The sequence below is a fragment of the Necator americanus genome, chromosome I (genome assembly GCF_031761385.1).
Source record: "Necator americanus strain Aroian chromosome I, whole genome shotgun sequence".
NCBI lineage: Eukaryota > Metazoa > Nematoda > Chromadorea > Rhabditida > Ancylostomatidae > Necator > Necator americanus.
In genome coordinates, this window is record NC_087371.1 from 16,533,501 (window position 1) to 16,548,895 (window position 15,395).

The 15,395-nt window shown below is 42.8% G+C and overlaps 8 protein-coding genes across 9 annotated transcripts; 1 reads left to right on the top strand and 7 right to left on the bottom strand.

Annotated features, from left to right (window-relative positions):
* Window positions 1–1,865: 1,865 nt before the first annotated feature.
* Window positions 1,866–5,003, bottom strand: RB195_005788 (uncharacterized protein; the record flags this gene model as incomplete). 2 transcript variants are annotated; one of them, XM_064178519.1, is made up of 5 exons in its annotated part: window positions 1,866–1,936; window positions 2,005–2,029; window positions 2,107–2,150; window positions 2,496–2,536; window positions 4,915–5,003. In XM_064178519.1, 5 exons carry the CDS (start codon window positions 5,001–5,003, stop codon window positions 1,866–1,868), a joined length of 270 nt encoding a protein of 89 aa, XP_064035557.1. The 2 variants fall into 2 exon arrangements, with proteins under 2 accessions (XP_064035557.1, XP_064035558.1); XM_064178518.1 differs by lacking the exon at window positions 1,866–1,936 and having other exon boundaries at window positions 1,982–2,029.
* A 285-nt stretch (window positions 5,004–5,288) lies between these two features.
* RB195_005789 (uncharacterized protein) lies at window positions 5,289–8,099 on the top strand (the record flags this gene model as incomplete). The annotated part of the gene is made up of 4 exons (XM_064178520.1): window positions 5,289–5,346; window positions 7,671–7,750; window positions 7,839–7,900; window positions 7,964–8,099. 4 exons carry the CDS (start codon window positions 5,289–5,291, stop codon window positions 8,097–8,099), a joined length of 336 nt encoding a protein of 111 aa, XP_064035559.1.
* A 77-nt stretch (window positions 8,100–8,176) lies between these two features.
* RB195_005790 (uncharacterized protein) lies at window positions 8,177–8,890 on the bottom strand (the record flags this gene model as incomplete). Its single annotated transcript, XM_064178521.1, has 1 exon — window positions 8,177–8,890. One exon carries the CDS (start codon window positions 8,888–8,890, stop codon window positions 8,177–8,179), a length of 714 nt encoding a protein of 237 aa, XP_064035560.1.
* Window positions 8,891–8,989: 99 nt separating this feature from the next.
* Window positions 8,990–9,766, bottom strand: RB195_005791 (uncharacterized protein; the record flags this gene model as incomplete). Its single annotated transcript, XM_064178522.1, has 1 exon — window positions 8,990–9,766. The coding sequence occupies one exon, from the start codon at window positions 9,764–9,766 to the stop codon at window positions 8,990–8,992; it is 777 nt and encodes a 258-aa protein (XP_064035561.1).
* Window positions 9,767–9,900: 134 nt separating this feature from the next.
* RB195_005792 (uncharacterized protein) lies at window positions 9,901–10,410 on the bottom strand (the record flags this gene model as incomplete). Its single annotated transcript, XM_064178523.1, has 1 exon — window positions 9,901–10,410. One exon carries the CDS (start codon window positions 10,408–10,410, stop codon window positions 9,901–9,903), a length of 510 nt encoding a protein of 169 aa, XP_064035562.1.
* Window positions 10,411–10,438: 28 nt separating this feature from the next.
* Window positions 10,439–10,873, bottom strand: RB195_005793 (uncharacterized protein; the record flags this gene model as incomplete). Its single annotated transcript, XM_064178524.1, has 1 exon — window positions 10,439–10,873. One exon carries the CDS (start codon window positions 10,871–10,873, stop codon window positions 10,439–10,441), a length of 435 nt encoding a protein of 144 aa, XP_064035563.1.
* A 165-nt stretch (window positions 10,874–11,038) lies between these two features.
* On the bottom strand, window positions 11,039–11,368 carry RB195_005794 (uncharacterized protein; the record flags this gene model as incomplete). Its single annotated transcript, XM_064178527.1, has 1 exon — window positions 11,039–11,368. One exon carries the CDS (start codon window positions 11,366–11,368, stop codon window positions 11,039–11,041), a length of 330 nt encoding a protein of 109 aa, XP_064035564.1.
* Window positions 11,369–11,832: 464 nt separating this feature from the next.
* On the bottom strand, window positions 11,833–14,095 carry RB195_005795 (uncharacterized protein; the record flags this gene model as incomplete). The annotated part of the gene is made up of 5 exons (XM_064178528.1): window positions 11,833–11,897; window positions 11,957–11,978; window positions 12,160–12,209; window positions 12,918–13,006; window positions 14,019–14,095. 5 exons carry the CDS (start codon window positions 14,093–14,095, stop codon window positions 11,833–11,835), a joined length of 303 nt encoding a protein of 100 aa, XP_064035565.1.
* Window positions 14,096–15,395: the final 1,300 nt, after the last annotated feature.

Here is a 15,395-nt window from a genome sequence, read left to right on the forward strand (position 1 = left end):
AGAGGCTGCAAAAATTTCTGTTTTGTGAAAAGAGACGAAATTTTCTCCAATTTGGTGACTCGAAAACCACGTCTAGCTCTCATCCAAAGTTAGCGCTTTATTCACTTCTCGTAAGGGAAGGAGAGTTCTAGGCAAGTACCGAATCGCGAGACTTAAGCGTTCATTCTAAGCTGTTGACAGCTGTTCAAAAATTGGACCAAATAGCGAAATAGAGTAATGTTGTAAGTTTGACACTGGAAAAACTAGACATTTTCAAAGCTAGAAACTTACAATATAAACTATTGTCAAGTACAAGTTGTTTGCTGATAAATTTCCGAGGAGATTTTTCACAGCTTGGAAAGTATGGCTTTTTATTAATCTTTGATGAAGCACTTTCGTGAATTTCTGAAGAGAATGGAAATTTCGAACCAACATATGATGTGGGGTACCAAAATGCTCTAAATAACCTCCTGATTACGGATGTAATAAACATTTTGTCCAATTTCGAGAAATAAGCGGAAATCCGATGAACACCCCTTCCTTCCATGGTGATGTATCCGCGGGATATGCCAATGGCAGGATTGCGGAGGTGTGAAAGTAATTAACGGGGCTTGAGGAAACTTTGCCCGCTTTCAGGCCACACATTTGTCAAAAGTAAATTCTCGAAGTATATTTGGAATGAGCAGCTCATTTACTTTCGAATGGTACTTTCAAAATTTAATTTTGACCACTTCCAAGAATTCCGACGGTTTGCAACGGATTAGTCCGTCGGCGTCGGATTTTGGGACACGAGTTAGTAGCGGTGTTGTAGATTTGTGTTTTTGTTAAAAACACAAAAAACATTTGTGTTTTCTGGTTTCCTTCTCTTTTTTTTGTTATAAATTAAGGCGAAAAATTACAGAGTTTTCCTCCTAAACGCGTCACTCTACATTTGGAGAATATTCAACCATCAGCTTCAAACAATCCTTCAGTACCAATATAATATAGGTGCAATTTGAAAGCATTACTTGAAGTATGGGTGTTTCTCCTGATTTTCCCCAACAGTCGTCACAGAATGATGTTTTAACATAAAGTGACGAAAACAATATCATCATACTGATAAAGATAAGTTCCACATCAGATCATGTAAACAGTTGGATACTACTTAAGCAGCCGGTTGTGTGGGTGTTTCCACTTTCTGAAGAAGGCATGCTACCAAATTGAGGCAAACGTGGAAAGGAAATAGATATGTGGAGGATTGATAGAGGTGCAATGCAACACGTGTAGTGACCATGGATATGAAACGGTTGCAACGTCTGGTTTACCTTACGCGAGATCCACACGAGGTTAGTGCGCACCGATCCGACGCCGGTGGACCCGTCGAACCCCCCTCCTTCAAATCACTTGTCAAGAACTAAGAGCATAAATCGACTCATAGACCTTCAGCCTTGCGCGAGCCTTCGCTACAATTACTCTGTGGCGGACTAAGGAGAAACAGAGCATAGAGAATGAAGTACAATTGGGTGAAAGCGACGTAACCCACGGCGCAAATGCATTGCGGCGCTTGAAGCGCTTAAGGAGCATACTGGTTATTATCGTGCGGAGACCATTGGCAGCACGACTCGTCTGTGACTGCGATTCGCGAGGTTCGCTCCTCGGTCCCAACCGCTAGTACCGCGCTGCTTCGAGCGTGGCCGCTTACTTAACTGAACCGAGCTTCATTTGTTTTCACCCAACTATAGTTCTCAGATGTTCCTTTGGTGAGATGTGAAGATGTCCAGCTTAAATAGTACGAATGCTTCAAAAGCTTTATTTTCTAGTGGTAGGACAGGCATGGAAGTGAAGTACGGTACACGTCTCAATTGTGCCATACTCATAATGTATGGGAGAGCAGTTGTTCTTTTTCCTTATTCAAGTTTCCTGTGTTTAGCAGCTGTCCTTCTATTCTTAAATGGAATCAAACCGCCATAGCCAAATCCTAAAAAAGGTTCTTGTGGATGCACGCAAAAATTGGGAACCGATCTTAATGATTTCCCAAACACTTACCGTGGTAGGAGTAGAGAGGGTAATGCTGGAATTATCACGTATAAAACACATTTACAAAAAGTTTGGAAAATAAAGTCTCTTGCAGATACAAGTGAAACTCACTGCATAGTAAAAAGGAGCTGCTGCAGCTATGACTGGATAGTATCCTGAAAAATTTCATTTATTCGTTCGCTTTTTTTGACACAGCTCTCAGAAGCTTCTCAGGTGATCGATTATGTCCCTTTTTTTAAACTATACCGCAGTGTTCTATCCTTGTTTTAATCGCGCATTTTATTTTTTAAATAAAATTTTTGATGCACGGGAGATAAGTGCATTATTCCTTGAAGAGTTTTCTATGCGATAGTATAGAAGACAGAAGACAGAATATGCGCTATATTGCAAGAATAATTTCAAAAACATGACTTTGTTTGAAAGGATGGTTAGTGTTTTTCGTCTGCAATTCTAGTAAAATATCTAACCATTTTCATTTGAGAAATTATAATGTTACGAACCGAATCCATGATGATGGTGGCCGAAGAAGCTAGCCTCGACTCTGAAAAATTTGCTCTCTCAAAGGAAGGAAACAGTTAGATAAAAGGATAAAGATAAAGTCACTGGCGTATCAATCCACTTGGGATGCGCCAACGCGTTTTACTGCAATTCGTAATTATTGAGGTTTTTGGTTTGCTTGTTGGCCCAGTCAATGACTTGCGGGGGCCATCCGAGGATCAAGTCAGTCTTTGTATCCTCTCAGACAGTACCAGGTTCAATAGTTAGATAGTATCATCGTAACTACAAAGCTTTTTAGAAATCCGTTTAAAAATTGAACATTCGAGGATTTTTTGTTCTTCTTTTATAATTAGACCAGTCTGAATGTCCGGCTAAAGCCGGACTTCAGACTGGTCTAATTATAAAACTTTAGACTTCAGATTTTCGTTGGTTTTAGCTTCGCTCCCCTTCACTGATCAATGAAAGTTGATAGTAGTGGTGTTTTCTGTAAAATCAGATTTGCGTTGCTTTTAACAACGCTTTATATTATAAATATAATTATATTTTCTCTTCTTTATATTATAAATTACGGATTAAAGATTACGGAGCTTTCCTTCTAAATGCGTCAATTCTACATTTGGAGAATATTCGACCATCAGCTGCAAACACTCCTTCGATGCCAGAATAATATAGATACGATTTGAAAGCATTACTCGAAGTATGGGTATTCCTCTTGATTTCCCCCAATAGTTATCACAGAATAATGTTTTAACATAAAATGTCGTGAAAGACACCTTCCCACTGATAAAGATAACGTTCCACGTCAGATCACATAAACATCCTGCTACTATTTAAGCAGCCGTTTTCATGCGCGTTTCCACTTTCTGAGTACGGCATGCTACCAGTCTGAGGCGAACGAAGAAAGAAATAGATACGCGGAGGAGTCATTAAGGTGAAAAGCAACGCGCGCAATGGCCACGGCTATGAAACGGCTTTAACCATTCATCTTTTGCGACATGCACGCGAAGTTATTGCGCACCATTTCGATTCCGCGGGACCCGTCTCACCCCATATTATGGGTATCTGGCGCCGGTGGACCCGTCGCACCCCTTCTCTGGGTATCTGGCGCCGGTGGACCCGTCGCACCCCATATTATGGCTATAAGGTGCCGGTGGACCGGTCGCACCCTTTCTACAGGTATCTGGCGCCAGTGGACCCGTCGCACCCCCTTCCATAGGTATCGGCTGCCGGTGGACCCGTCGCACCTCTTCTATGGGTATCTGGCGCCGGCGCACCAATCCGACACCGCAGGACCCGTCGCAACCCATTTTATAGCTATATGACCATCCAATCGACGCCGGGTCCCTCCCCTTTTTCTAATTTCGTGACACACACACAAACACACACACACACACACACACACACACACACACACACACACACACACACACACACACACACACACACACACACACACACACACACACACACACACACACACACACACACACACACACACACACACACACACACACACACACACACACACACACACACACACACACACACACACACACACACACACACACACACACACACACACACACACACACACACACACACACACACACACACACACACACACACACACACACACACACACACACACACACACACACACACACACACACACACACACACACACACACACACACACACACACACACACACACACACACACACACACACACACACACACACACACACACACACACACACACACACACACACACACACACACACACACACACACACACACACACACACACACACACACACACACACACACACACACACACACACACACACACACACACACACACACACACACACACACACACACACACACACACACACACACACACACACACACACACACACACACACACACACACACACACACACACACACACACACACACACACACACACACGGACTAAGCTCGTTATTATATATCATGATCATGATCATGATCATGATTATAAAAAAAAATCAGGCATGAATCAGCTCGCTTAAGATCAGATCAATGGAACGCGTTCGAAATCAGTACAGGACCAAGTGTGGTTAAGAATGGGTGTGTGACTTATAGAATGGCTTTCGTAGGCTGGCCAACGTCGGTGGGTGGTGTCGGTGGGTCCAGTCGGTGCTCTCTTATCCCCCCGGACAACTCTGGCACTAATTTGTAAACTCCGAGGAGATGAGATGCTTGACTGGTTTTGAGGAGATTCCAAACAATCGTGCGCGTAGTCTCAGCTGAACATTTTGATATTTTTGACATTTTGACATAAAATAATCTTCTGTGATCATAAGATTCCAATTGCTGAGGTGCCAAGTTTGTGAGCTTTAATTCAAAAGAGGTCTCAATACCTGCACGATTCATACCTCAGAGTGATGAAGACAAGTAGTGCAAAGAGAACGTAGGAAAGGCGCATTGTCGTGTCGAAATGTCCTGTGCTCCACAAGCTCCCCATTTATACTCCTGCCATCGATGTTATTTGCAAATAACTGCACAAAACAACCCGAAGTAAACTAGAAGGTGTTGATGGCTGCATGGTTTGTTAGCGCGTAGTTGAAAATTGATTGTGGTCGATTTGAAGCACTTTTTGCTGTGAAAAAGTGTGAAATTGCCAAGCCATAATGGAGACACTGAGAAAGGCATCGAAAGACATGCTCTGACCAGTAATTCATACGTAATTGCTTCCCTACGAAGATGGCAAGAAACCGGTGAAATCACTGTCCTAATTTACTAAGATGTAATGATTCCTTTCAAGAAAGATGTGAATATGATATCAATGGATTTCATCGCTCATACGGGTGTAGTGAGCAGCTTTGTTGGGCGAATCTGGTGCTCTTAACTCATCTCTAGCAGTTTCACAGTACTTTTGTGCAATTACAGTCACGACATGTGCTTCCTATTAGAGAGAACAGGTTCTGCAGAATTTTGCTGGACGTTGCGTGGAAAAGCTTCGCGTGTCATTTTTGCGTCCCCACATATTGAAACAAACGAAAAGTGCTGCTGATATTTTTGCCTGCAGATGAAATGAACAAAATGGAACAAAAAATAAATAAACGAGAGTATCCTGGGAGACAAAGATGCTTGTTGAGCTAATAAACGTACATGGATATTCATAATAGATCAGATCTTCCGATCTAGTAGGTCGGTGTCAGGCCAATCATAGCTGTATCCAGATCATCCTTCGTATTGTGGACTTACTACTGGGTTGTTTTTTACGTTAGTCCAACCCTGAGATGAGAAATCATGATGTGTTGATCTCGACACCGGTGTTGTTGTGTTGTTCAAAAATTTGCTGAGTGTTCGGTTGCAAATTCGGCAAAACAACACAAAAAAGTTGGATCCACCCCGGTTTGCATAATTTGCGGTCGAAAAGGTAGCACTTGCTCCTAACGTAAAAACTATTTGAAAATTCAAAGAGAGGTCCTTTGATTTTTTCTCAGGTGGCTCATTGAAGATGCTCATTCCCGGTATTGTCTACATTATGCTTGATCATGTGTGTTTATTAGTGGTACTTCCAGCTGCTATGTGTTACTGATACAGTTTTATCCTCGCTTTTTCTTCTTTCCTCATCCTGATTTTTTTTCTGAAATAATCTCTCTGCGTATTCGCGCACATGTAACCATCTAGATCAGAAATAGTAATTGATGGCCAACACGTTGGACAAAAATACTTATTGAACTTCTGATTCAATCGTTCAGTGATAGATTTTGAATGGATTATCCTTCTGCTTTGTTCAGCTTGGAAGCTAGAACTGAAAAGTAGAGGTGAAAGTCAAGGTGGGAGGATGATTTCCGGAGTCAGTTATGACTCGAAAGATCAGTTCTCACTTTCACACGCTCGAAAGGGATGACTGCGATCGAAAATCGATTTCCTCCTGAGGTAGCATTGTATCATCAAATTTACAGTATTTGTTCCATTATACGATACAGTATAGCGCAGTACAGTACATTATAGTAAGTACATATAAATCCATTATTATATAAGGTCCAGCACAACCAACTTAATACCAACTCATCGAAGAGTTGGAGTTGGAGATTAATTTCGACCAAGCGGAACTACTCCAAGCAGAACATTCCTCAGTTATTGATAATTTTCTACGCTTCTCCCTGAGTGAAGTTCATCAATTTTCATAGCAATCTCTGCGCAGAAAAAACCTCTGCTAAGCACCCTTTCAAAACACTACAAGTACTACGAGTTCGTTTGTAGTTCTTGAATGTTCGTAAAAAAAGGTGGGGAGCAGGTGTAACTGTATAAATGTTGGGATCATCGGAGAAGTAACATCACCAGCAAACCACCATGGCTAGAACCTACGCCTTCCTTGTGCTCTTTCGTGTGTTCGGTTACAGGTATTTCTAGAATTTGCTCATGTAGAAATGGTCGATAGCGAAAGTTAGAAATTACTTCATACTCTTATTGTTTGATACCGTATTCATCTTTAATACAGTAACCATCACTTTCAACTGAATCTAAGTATCTGAGGAAACTAACGCTAATTGTAAGTTTTCACGTAATAAAGTAGAATTTCAGGTGCGACGCCAGCTTGGATCATTTCCATGGATTTGAAGGTTTGTTTTTCTCCGACTAGTGATATGTGCCGAGATTAAAAGTGGTTTATGACAATTCTAACAATCCAAGAAAAAAGAAACTGGAAGGAGGAAGAGTTGCGATCATTGTGTAGCACCTGACAGAAACTTGTGAAGTTTTACATTTGGCGACGATGAAACAGGTTCTTTTTGAGAACAGAGTTCTGAACTTGGGAAGTCTCGTTCAGGAAGCGCCATATCAATTGTTTACGTGCAGCGTATTCTGTCTCTAGGTTTAAAACGTTGGTATCTATAAAGATGAACTTTGGTTCCGTCGAAAGAATTCCTAGTACAAACATTCATTTTTAAAATCTACGCAAAACTGAAAAAGATTTTTTCGTAATCTTCGTGCCATTTCAACACTAAAACATGCCCGCGATAACGAAATTTGCTATTGAAACATGTATTATTCAAAAAAAAAAAGAATGACTTTGTTTCCCATAAATTGGGGATTTCTTGAAGGAATTGGATTTTTTGTTATCCCGCCAGTAGCTTCAGTGCGAGCCAATGCGACCGATAATAACTCGCCAACTTTCCAGAAATCCCCGTGGAACATCATGAACGCGTTTTAGCGGCTGCTCCAGTGATTGCAGCAGCCCCCGCTATCCAGTACGAAGTGGTGAGTTCCATTTCGGTCATCTCTTGCATGGTGTTGGGACCTAAATAACTTCTCGAGAATTTTTTTAAATGACTGTAGTACATTTCAGCATGATCACCACTATCATTCACCCAGCCGAAGTTTACAATCATGTGTACTCCTTCCACAGAGGTGCAAAAATGAGTTTCTGCTAACTTCTACCTTACTTATACAGAAGTCTTATAAATTTTACAGAAACGGGTCACATGTCCGATTCGGACATACTACTCCCTTTCAAAGCTCGAAAACTGGCAGCTGCTCGTATGCGCAAGAGTCTTCACAAGAAGAAGGCTGTTCACAGAAAAAGAATCTTCATAAGAAGAGGAACTAAGGGATCACTCCGCTCTTTTCTTGATCACCTTGACCACCTTAACTCCCGTTGATCTTCGGGCGCCAGTAATTCTTCCATTAGCCCCGGTCGCGTGCCAGAGTAGCCCAGTGGTTCCTCCTTTCGCGTGGGACACGAAGAGCATCATATTTTTCTTTGAAGGACTTCGTGAAGAAATCTGACCATCGGGTCGGCGGTCTTCCTGTAGTGCGCTTAGTATCGCGGGGAACCCAGTCGCTCACAGCTCCGGTCCAACGGTTGTCATTAAAGCGCATCACGTGTCCGGCCCACCTTATTTTACTTTCCTTGGCAAACGCGGCGGCGTTTCTAATCTTCGATCGCTGACGTAGGAGAGAACTTCGAATCCCGTCCCTCACTTGCGTGAAACGGGATACTCCTAGCATCACTCTCTCAACTGCGCGTTCAATGACGCTCACTGCGTTTTCTTCCTGCTTGCGAAATGTCCAGGTTTCCGAAGCACAGGTCAAAGCAGGAAGTACGGTGGTGTTGAAGAGGTGAGCACGGAGCCAGGTGTTCCTGGTCTTCTTCACTACATCCTCGATGCTCTTGTACGCTCCCCAAGCCGATCGTTTCCTCCTGCCCAGCTCGGGGGTCAGGTCGTTCATCTTGTTCAGTTCCCGACCCAGATAAACGTAGCTGGTGCATTCGGATAGGTTCGTTCCGCTGAGCGTGAATGGGGCATCCGAGACCCATCCGTTCCGCATGAACATCTTCTTTTGTAGATTCAGCTGAAGACCGATGCATCCACATGTTTCGTCGAATTCGGTCAGCATTCGTTCCGCTTGGCTGATGCTAGGTGTTATCAGTACGATGTCATCAGCAAAGCGCAAATGGTGTAGCTGCCGACCATCAACCTTCACTCCCATGTAGTCTCATTCCAACTTTCGCATTGCCTTCTCGAGGGTGGCTGTGAATATTTTGGGTGGGATTGTATCACCCTGTCGGATCCCCCTCTTCACGTCAATGATGATGTTCTTGTAGAATGGCGAAATTCCGGTCGTGAAGTTACTGTACAACTCTCGAAGTACCTTTATGTACTGAGTAGGGACGTCTTGGTTGTCCAAGGCTTCCACGACCGCTTCTGTCTCAACTGAGTCGAAGGCCTTCTTTAAGTTGATGGAGGTGAGACAGAGCGGCATCTTGTACTCTCGTGATACCTCGATGAGTTTCGAAACAGTGTGAATGTAGTCAATAGTGCTGAATCCTTTTCGAAACCCTGCTTGCTCACATGGCTGTCCTTCATCCAAGACTTTTTCAATCCTATTAAGGACCACTCTTGTGAAGAGCTTGTAGATGACGGACAGTAAGCAGATTGGGCGATAGTTGCCGATGTCATGTGGATCTCCCTTTTTATACAGCAACACGGTCTTTCTGGTCTTCCACTGTATAAGAACCTTGCATTCCGACAGATAACGTGTAAAGAGCCTCGCCAGTGTGTTGGTGAGTACTGGCGGAAGGCTCTTCAGGTGTTCTGGTCTTATTCTGTCGGGACCGGGTGCCGTTAGATTTCTTACCAACATGATAGTATGTCGCATTTCGGGCGGGAGAACCTTTGGAATGACATGTCCGTCTTCCCTCAGATGGTGAGGAGGCAAGTGGACATGGCCGTCGAAGATATCAGAGTAGAAGTCGTAGATGATTTTCTCCATCTTCTTCTCGATGCAATGGCTGTTCCTTTTGGGTTCCGGAAAGCACTCATCCTCGTCTTGCGACTGGCGAAGTCTTGACGGGCACAGCGGATGCTTTTCCCCGCCTCTGCAGCTTCAGCCAGCACTTCTCTTCTCTATTTAAGGTCTTCCTTTATCGCCTCTCTGCAAAGCCTTGCGAGCAAGGACGTGAGTTCTTGGTTCCCTGCGGGTCGTGCTGCTCCACGCTGGCGTATCAGCTCAAGAGTTTCAAGAGACAGGCGCCTCTTGGTGGTCTTAAAACTCTCAGCCTTCTTCGCGCAGTCGTGAAGGTGTTCAACGAGCCGGTCACATTCCTCGTCGATGTTGTCCATTGCGAAATCTTCCCAAAAGCCGACTAGCGTAGTGAAGAGATCCCAGTTGATGACAGTTCTGGGATTTCTCCCTCTGAACTTGGCGGCTTTTTCTGCTCTCCTTGTGAAAGACAATCTTCCTCGGAGGAGGCGATGGTCCGATCCCGTATAGAACTTTGGTACAACAGCGACGTCCGTCAGGCAGAACCTTTTATTGACGATGATGTGGTCTATTTCATTACGGTACTCCCACCTCCAGCGTAGAGAGGAGGGCTTCTGGAATTGCGAGTTCCCATGGATGGTCTTAGTCGTCATGATGATCTCGGAGAGCCTCTCCCCCTGGTCATTCCATTGTAGGCCGTGGGTTCCGATGTGAAGTTCCTCCGGCGTTTTTCTTGGGCCAACTTTGGCGTTGAAATCGCCAATTATGACCTTGTAGAAGGCATGATCTTCTCTTCTCCAGGTCCATATAGAAAGCTTCGACTTCTTCTTCATCGTAGCTTGATGTTGGAGCGTAAGCGACGATGATAGTCAAAGCTGGTGTTGGACCACATCTTCTCATCCGCAGACGTCCGATTCGGGTCGTAAGTTGTTCGAAAGAGTTGATGTTCTTTGCCATACTCGTGTTGACGAGGACGCCAACTCCACCAACACCTCTACTGTCACATGTTCCTAAGAACAGCTCTTCTCCAGTTTCATATATGGCGTTGAGAGGGTGACGTCGTCTTGTCTCGGTCAGTCCGATGACGTCGTACTTGATCTTCTTGGCTTGCATCATCAGATCTTCGATGGCCGCTTCCACGATGCAAGCGTACGTGCGTTATAAGTACAGATCACCATTCTAGTCCTTTTCCGTTTTGGTAGCTTATATAACTCCTGCAACCGCGTCCTACTTGGCCCTACCGTACCAGGCTTTCCACCGGAATCAGGAAACTCTTTTCTATTACTGTGTTTTGCTTAAAATTTTAAAACCCATGGGCAGGTTGCAAGCCTCTAGTCCCATGAGTTTTTGGGAGAACTTCCGTTCTCCCGGAGTGGACATGTGGAGCTTATTTGTTGGAGGCGACTCCAAACCGCCTCCCTTGCACCTCCCAGTCACTTGATTGCAGGCTTTTGGCCGGACCGACGTGCGGGATGCAAGAATGTCATGAGTCAGTCCTGGCTCAGCAGAAACAGGGAGTCTATCCCCTGAATCCACCTGCGTCTCTGGGCAGGCACAAGGTCGCTTTTGCTCAGCGATTAGCCCCCTATCCGCCACCCGGGGACGCGCCATGTAGCCTCGTGACTAACCGGCTGTGATCTCTCTAGTGAGGGAGATCCGTGGGCTCTTTTCTTACTCCTAATAAAAGCACGAAAATTGTTTTGACTGTGTTTCCTTGCTCTTCAAAACAATTTGTGAAATGAGTACTTCAAGACCTTTTAGGTTTTAAAAAATCCCTGCGGAGCACTAAAATGAAATAAAAGCAAACTATAGAGAAATGAGATGAACTATAAGAAAGAAGATTAGAGACGTCTATTTTATTGGAGGTAAAGTAAATGATTAGCAAGGTTGAAACAATCTCTTTCCATGGTTGAGATTGAGACTTGGGATCTTTGGAAGTCCCGCTCTTATCCTTAGAATCGTCTAATAAAATAATCCTAGAGAGCTTTATTCAGGCTACCATACTAAATAGGCACGAACGGTGTCGAGGAATACAGTGGAAGCGATTAAGGTCAGCGCTGAGTTGGGAGGCACTCCTACTGCTTGCGGGTGTTCTTTCTTTTATGGGCTGCCTTCTTGCGATTCTTGAACGGGATAAGTCCTGAAAGCAGCAGTTGTTACAGGAGCATCGGTGCGTGAAATAAAGGAGTAGGTGCTTACCATAGGAGAACGGGAACGCGTACTGAAAAATAATGTGTTAGAAGGGTAGTTAAGATATAGAACATACACTTTCAGTGAAAATCACTCCATTCAGAAGATCATATTGTGTGTTTGAAAGAAAATAGTACAACAATAGCATTATTCAACACATCTTTAGGAGTAAAGTTGATAGTGGTGTCTCTGCGTGGAACACCAAAACTCACCGCATAGTACAGAGGGGCTGCCGCCGCTATCGCATGGATATGAGCAACAGCTGAAAAAAAGCAAGAATGGTGATCCTTTCCTGAGCTCATGGTGCAAATTTCCTCTAAACTCGTTCTTTTAAAAAATGTGGGAAGAACATTTTGTGATTATTTTTTCGGGCAACCTTATCTACTAAGCTATGTTTTTGTGAACAGAATATCAATCCACAAGGGATGCGCCAACACGTTCACTTCAATTCGGAACTGTTGAGGTTTATGAATGTGTGTTGCTTTACTGTACAATGACTTGCGGGGGCTAGCCGATGGGTGAAGTCTATGTCTTTTATCCTCCCAGACAAGTCTAGTACCAATTTATCGACGCCTGAAGGTATGAAGGGCTTAGTTCGAACCCCCGATCCATTCTACAGTCACAGCCGGGCCTCCTACCTGCGCCACAGCCACCCCAATTTTTGATAATGTTTGTAGATGTAAGTGCAGATTTAGCTATGATTTTAAACATATTTATACATGGATTCCTGTAGAGGATCTATATGACTCAATAATCTGCTACACGCGGTATGCGCATTTGACTCAGCATTTGGTTCTGCTGCTGATCTCTTGATTCTTGTAACTCATAGCTAGCTCGGGGCATGTATCGATTCAGATGAACCATACGAGAATCCACAAAACCCATTTCGTTTTCAGTTCTCCGAAATTCTTAGAAAATATGTCAATTTGGATCTGGATTCAACTGAAGCATAAAGGATTGAACAACTCACGAAATTCATGTCCGTATCCATTGTGATTGTGATTGTGATTGTGCCCGTGATTATTTCCATTTCCATTGCCATGGTAGCTTGCGTTGCACCTGATACTGGTTTAATTATGGTTTTTATAATTGTTTGTTACTGATACCTTTTCACATAGAGTTCGCATTCATTTGGTGTTTTTGTATCATGATGATGGATGTTTTTAGCCGGATGCATTTCCATAGATTGTGGCAAAAGGATTGCGGCGGCTCAGTGCCTGGTTTTTTCCAATCAGATTTCAGCGGAGGTCTGCGAGAAATTCTTACGGCATGGCTTAGTTGATTTTGGAGGATTTTGTGAGGTTAACGCAGAAGTAACAGTCCGTTGCAAAACATCCCCTGAAGTTCTGCATGTTCAGTTTATTGATTGAATTACAAAATTATATATTACTGTGTGTGGTTTATCCATGGGCAGCCTACTTCTCTTCGTGAAGCGAATTCGCTCTTCGTGAAGACGTATTCGATTCAAATCACCCCAGAGATACATACATACTTATAGTTTAAGTTTATTATTTCCATTCTGTACGACTTTAATTAAGGTATAGAACCACATATTTAATTTATATCCTAATGATTTAATACAAAATTCCATAATGTATAATATTATAGGAATTCAGAGAATTTACAATAATTGGAACATGTGTATGGCGAGAACACATCAACATACGTAATACTTATTCCACGTCTTTCATGAAGTGGAAATTCTGGAACAAAAAAGCTCACTGCCTCATCAAACTCGTCGTTATGGTGAAGTTTTTGGAAAATTCATATGTTTTATTTTACTTTTTGAAAAGAATAACGTGGTTCACCTTGATCAGTTCTCTTTTTATGATCGTAGAGGTTAATGAATGTATAAAACCAACTTTTCAATGCGTTCATCCCACAAAGCAGATAAAATGGTCACAGACAAGCCTCTACCATTTTGTACCACCCATCCCGAAAGAGTGAAAAAAACTTGGTTGCCTCCAGGGGATTTTGAACCATCGAACACGCATACACTATGTATGAAGCACACCAGTCCACACTTTTGTTAATAGTTATAAAGTAGTCTACCATGCTCATATTAACTCACCACTGTACGTAGGCGAGCAGGAAAACAATGCAGAAACGATTCATTGCAGACGATAATTCCACACCCAACGCGCTCATATTTATACTTCCATTTTCTTTTCGATTTCCTCAAGAAGTACTAAGTGAACCTGAAATTCTAGATTCAAAATATAATGTTCTGTTCCTAATTCGTTTTTTTTTCTCTTGTGACATAATATATTTTCATTTGAAAGTGCACAAAAATTAAGCGATCAGAAAATTCAAGAGGAAGGAGGAAAAATTGTTTTATTCCTAAACGCATGCGCAGAGTGGAGAAATATTGCATGTTTCATGATGCTCAAGCTTCGCTTATTGCAACGCAAGTACTTAAAAACTTATTCTTATGCAACAACAAACCACAACATTCTGAAGATTTTATAATCACAAAAGATTTTCAAAGTGGCCGCCATTCTTTGAGACAGGCATTAGTTTCTTTATCGAATCAGAGGTGCGGCGGAAGTGGTTAAGCTACTAAATTCTTTTCGTCTCTACTCCTTGGTTGCTCTTCCACAAATCGCCAAAGCCTTGTCGATAGAGAACCGGGCTGTTTGTAGGCCACAAATCCTTCGTCGAAAAAGAGCTGATTTTGCTCTCGAGGAAGTGAATAGTTGTTTTGGCTGTACAGACTGGATCCCAATTTTGTTGAAAGATAAAATTGAGATAATTTCGCTTCCATGGCTCAGCAGCTTTCTTGAGAACCTTTTCTTATGCAATGCTCAAAAACGAGTCATGTGTCACGCGTATGTAACTACTCGCCACCTTGAATTGCCGAAAATGTGTGCTCGACTTTTTACATGCAATAAAATAAGTGCTTTGCCTAGTCTCGTCCCGAATTTTTACATGAATCGCGACTTAGGTGATTTTATTGAGTTCAACTCTCGTGCAAATTAGAAGCTGAAGTTTGAGGTGCTTAGATCAATATTTCAAGTCAATTCAATTTTTCAATCAATTTCGAGGCTTTTCGAGTTCTTTTCTTTTCTAAAAGCTAGAGAGGAGTTCTACTTCATCCTAAAAATTGACTTCTCGCATACGTGTTCGAAACGGCAAAAGTCCGCATAAAAGGTACGTAAGATACTCTTTTACTTATTTATTTATTTATTATAAATCTAGCAAAGTCTGCGCATGTGTTTCGGTTCATTTCTGCTGTTCTTGTGGACGAGATGATTGAACACAGGGAGCAAGACGACCAGATGAAGAGGCACGGAGGCAAATTGATTGAGTTGTGTCAGTCCATTGTCGGCCCAGCTGGTTCTTCTTCCACTCATTTACATTAGAAAAACCTGTTTCATTTAGGGTCTCTTTTTGAAATCCAGTTTAGTCAATGAGCGAGGAACTTGGGTGAAAACAATCCTCAGTGGAA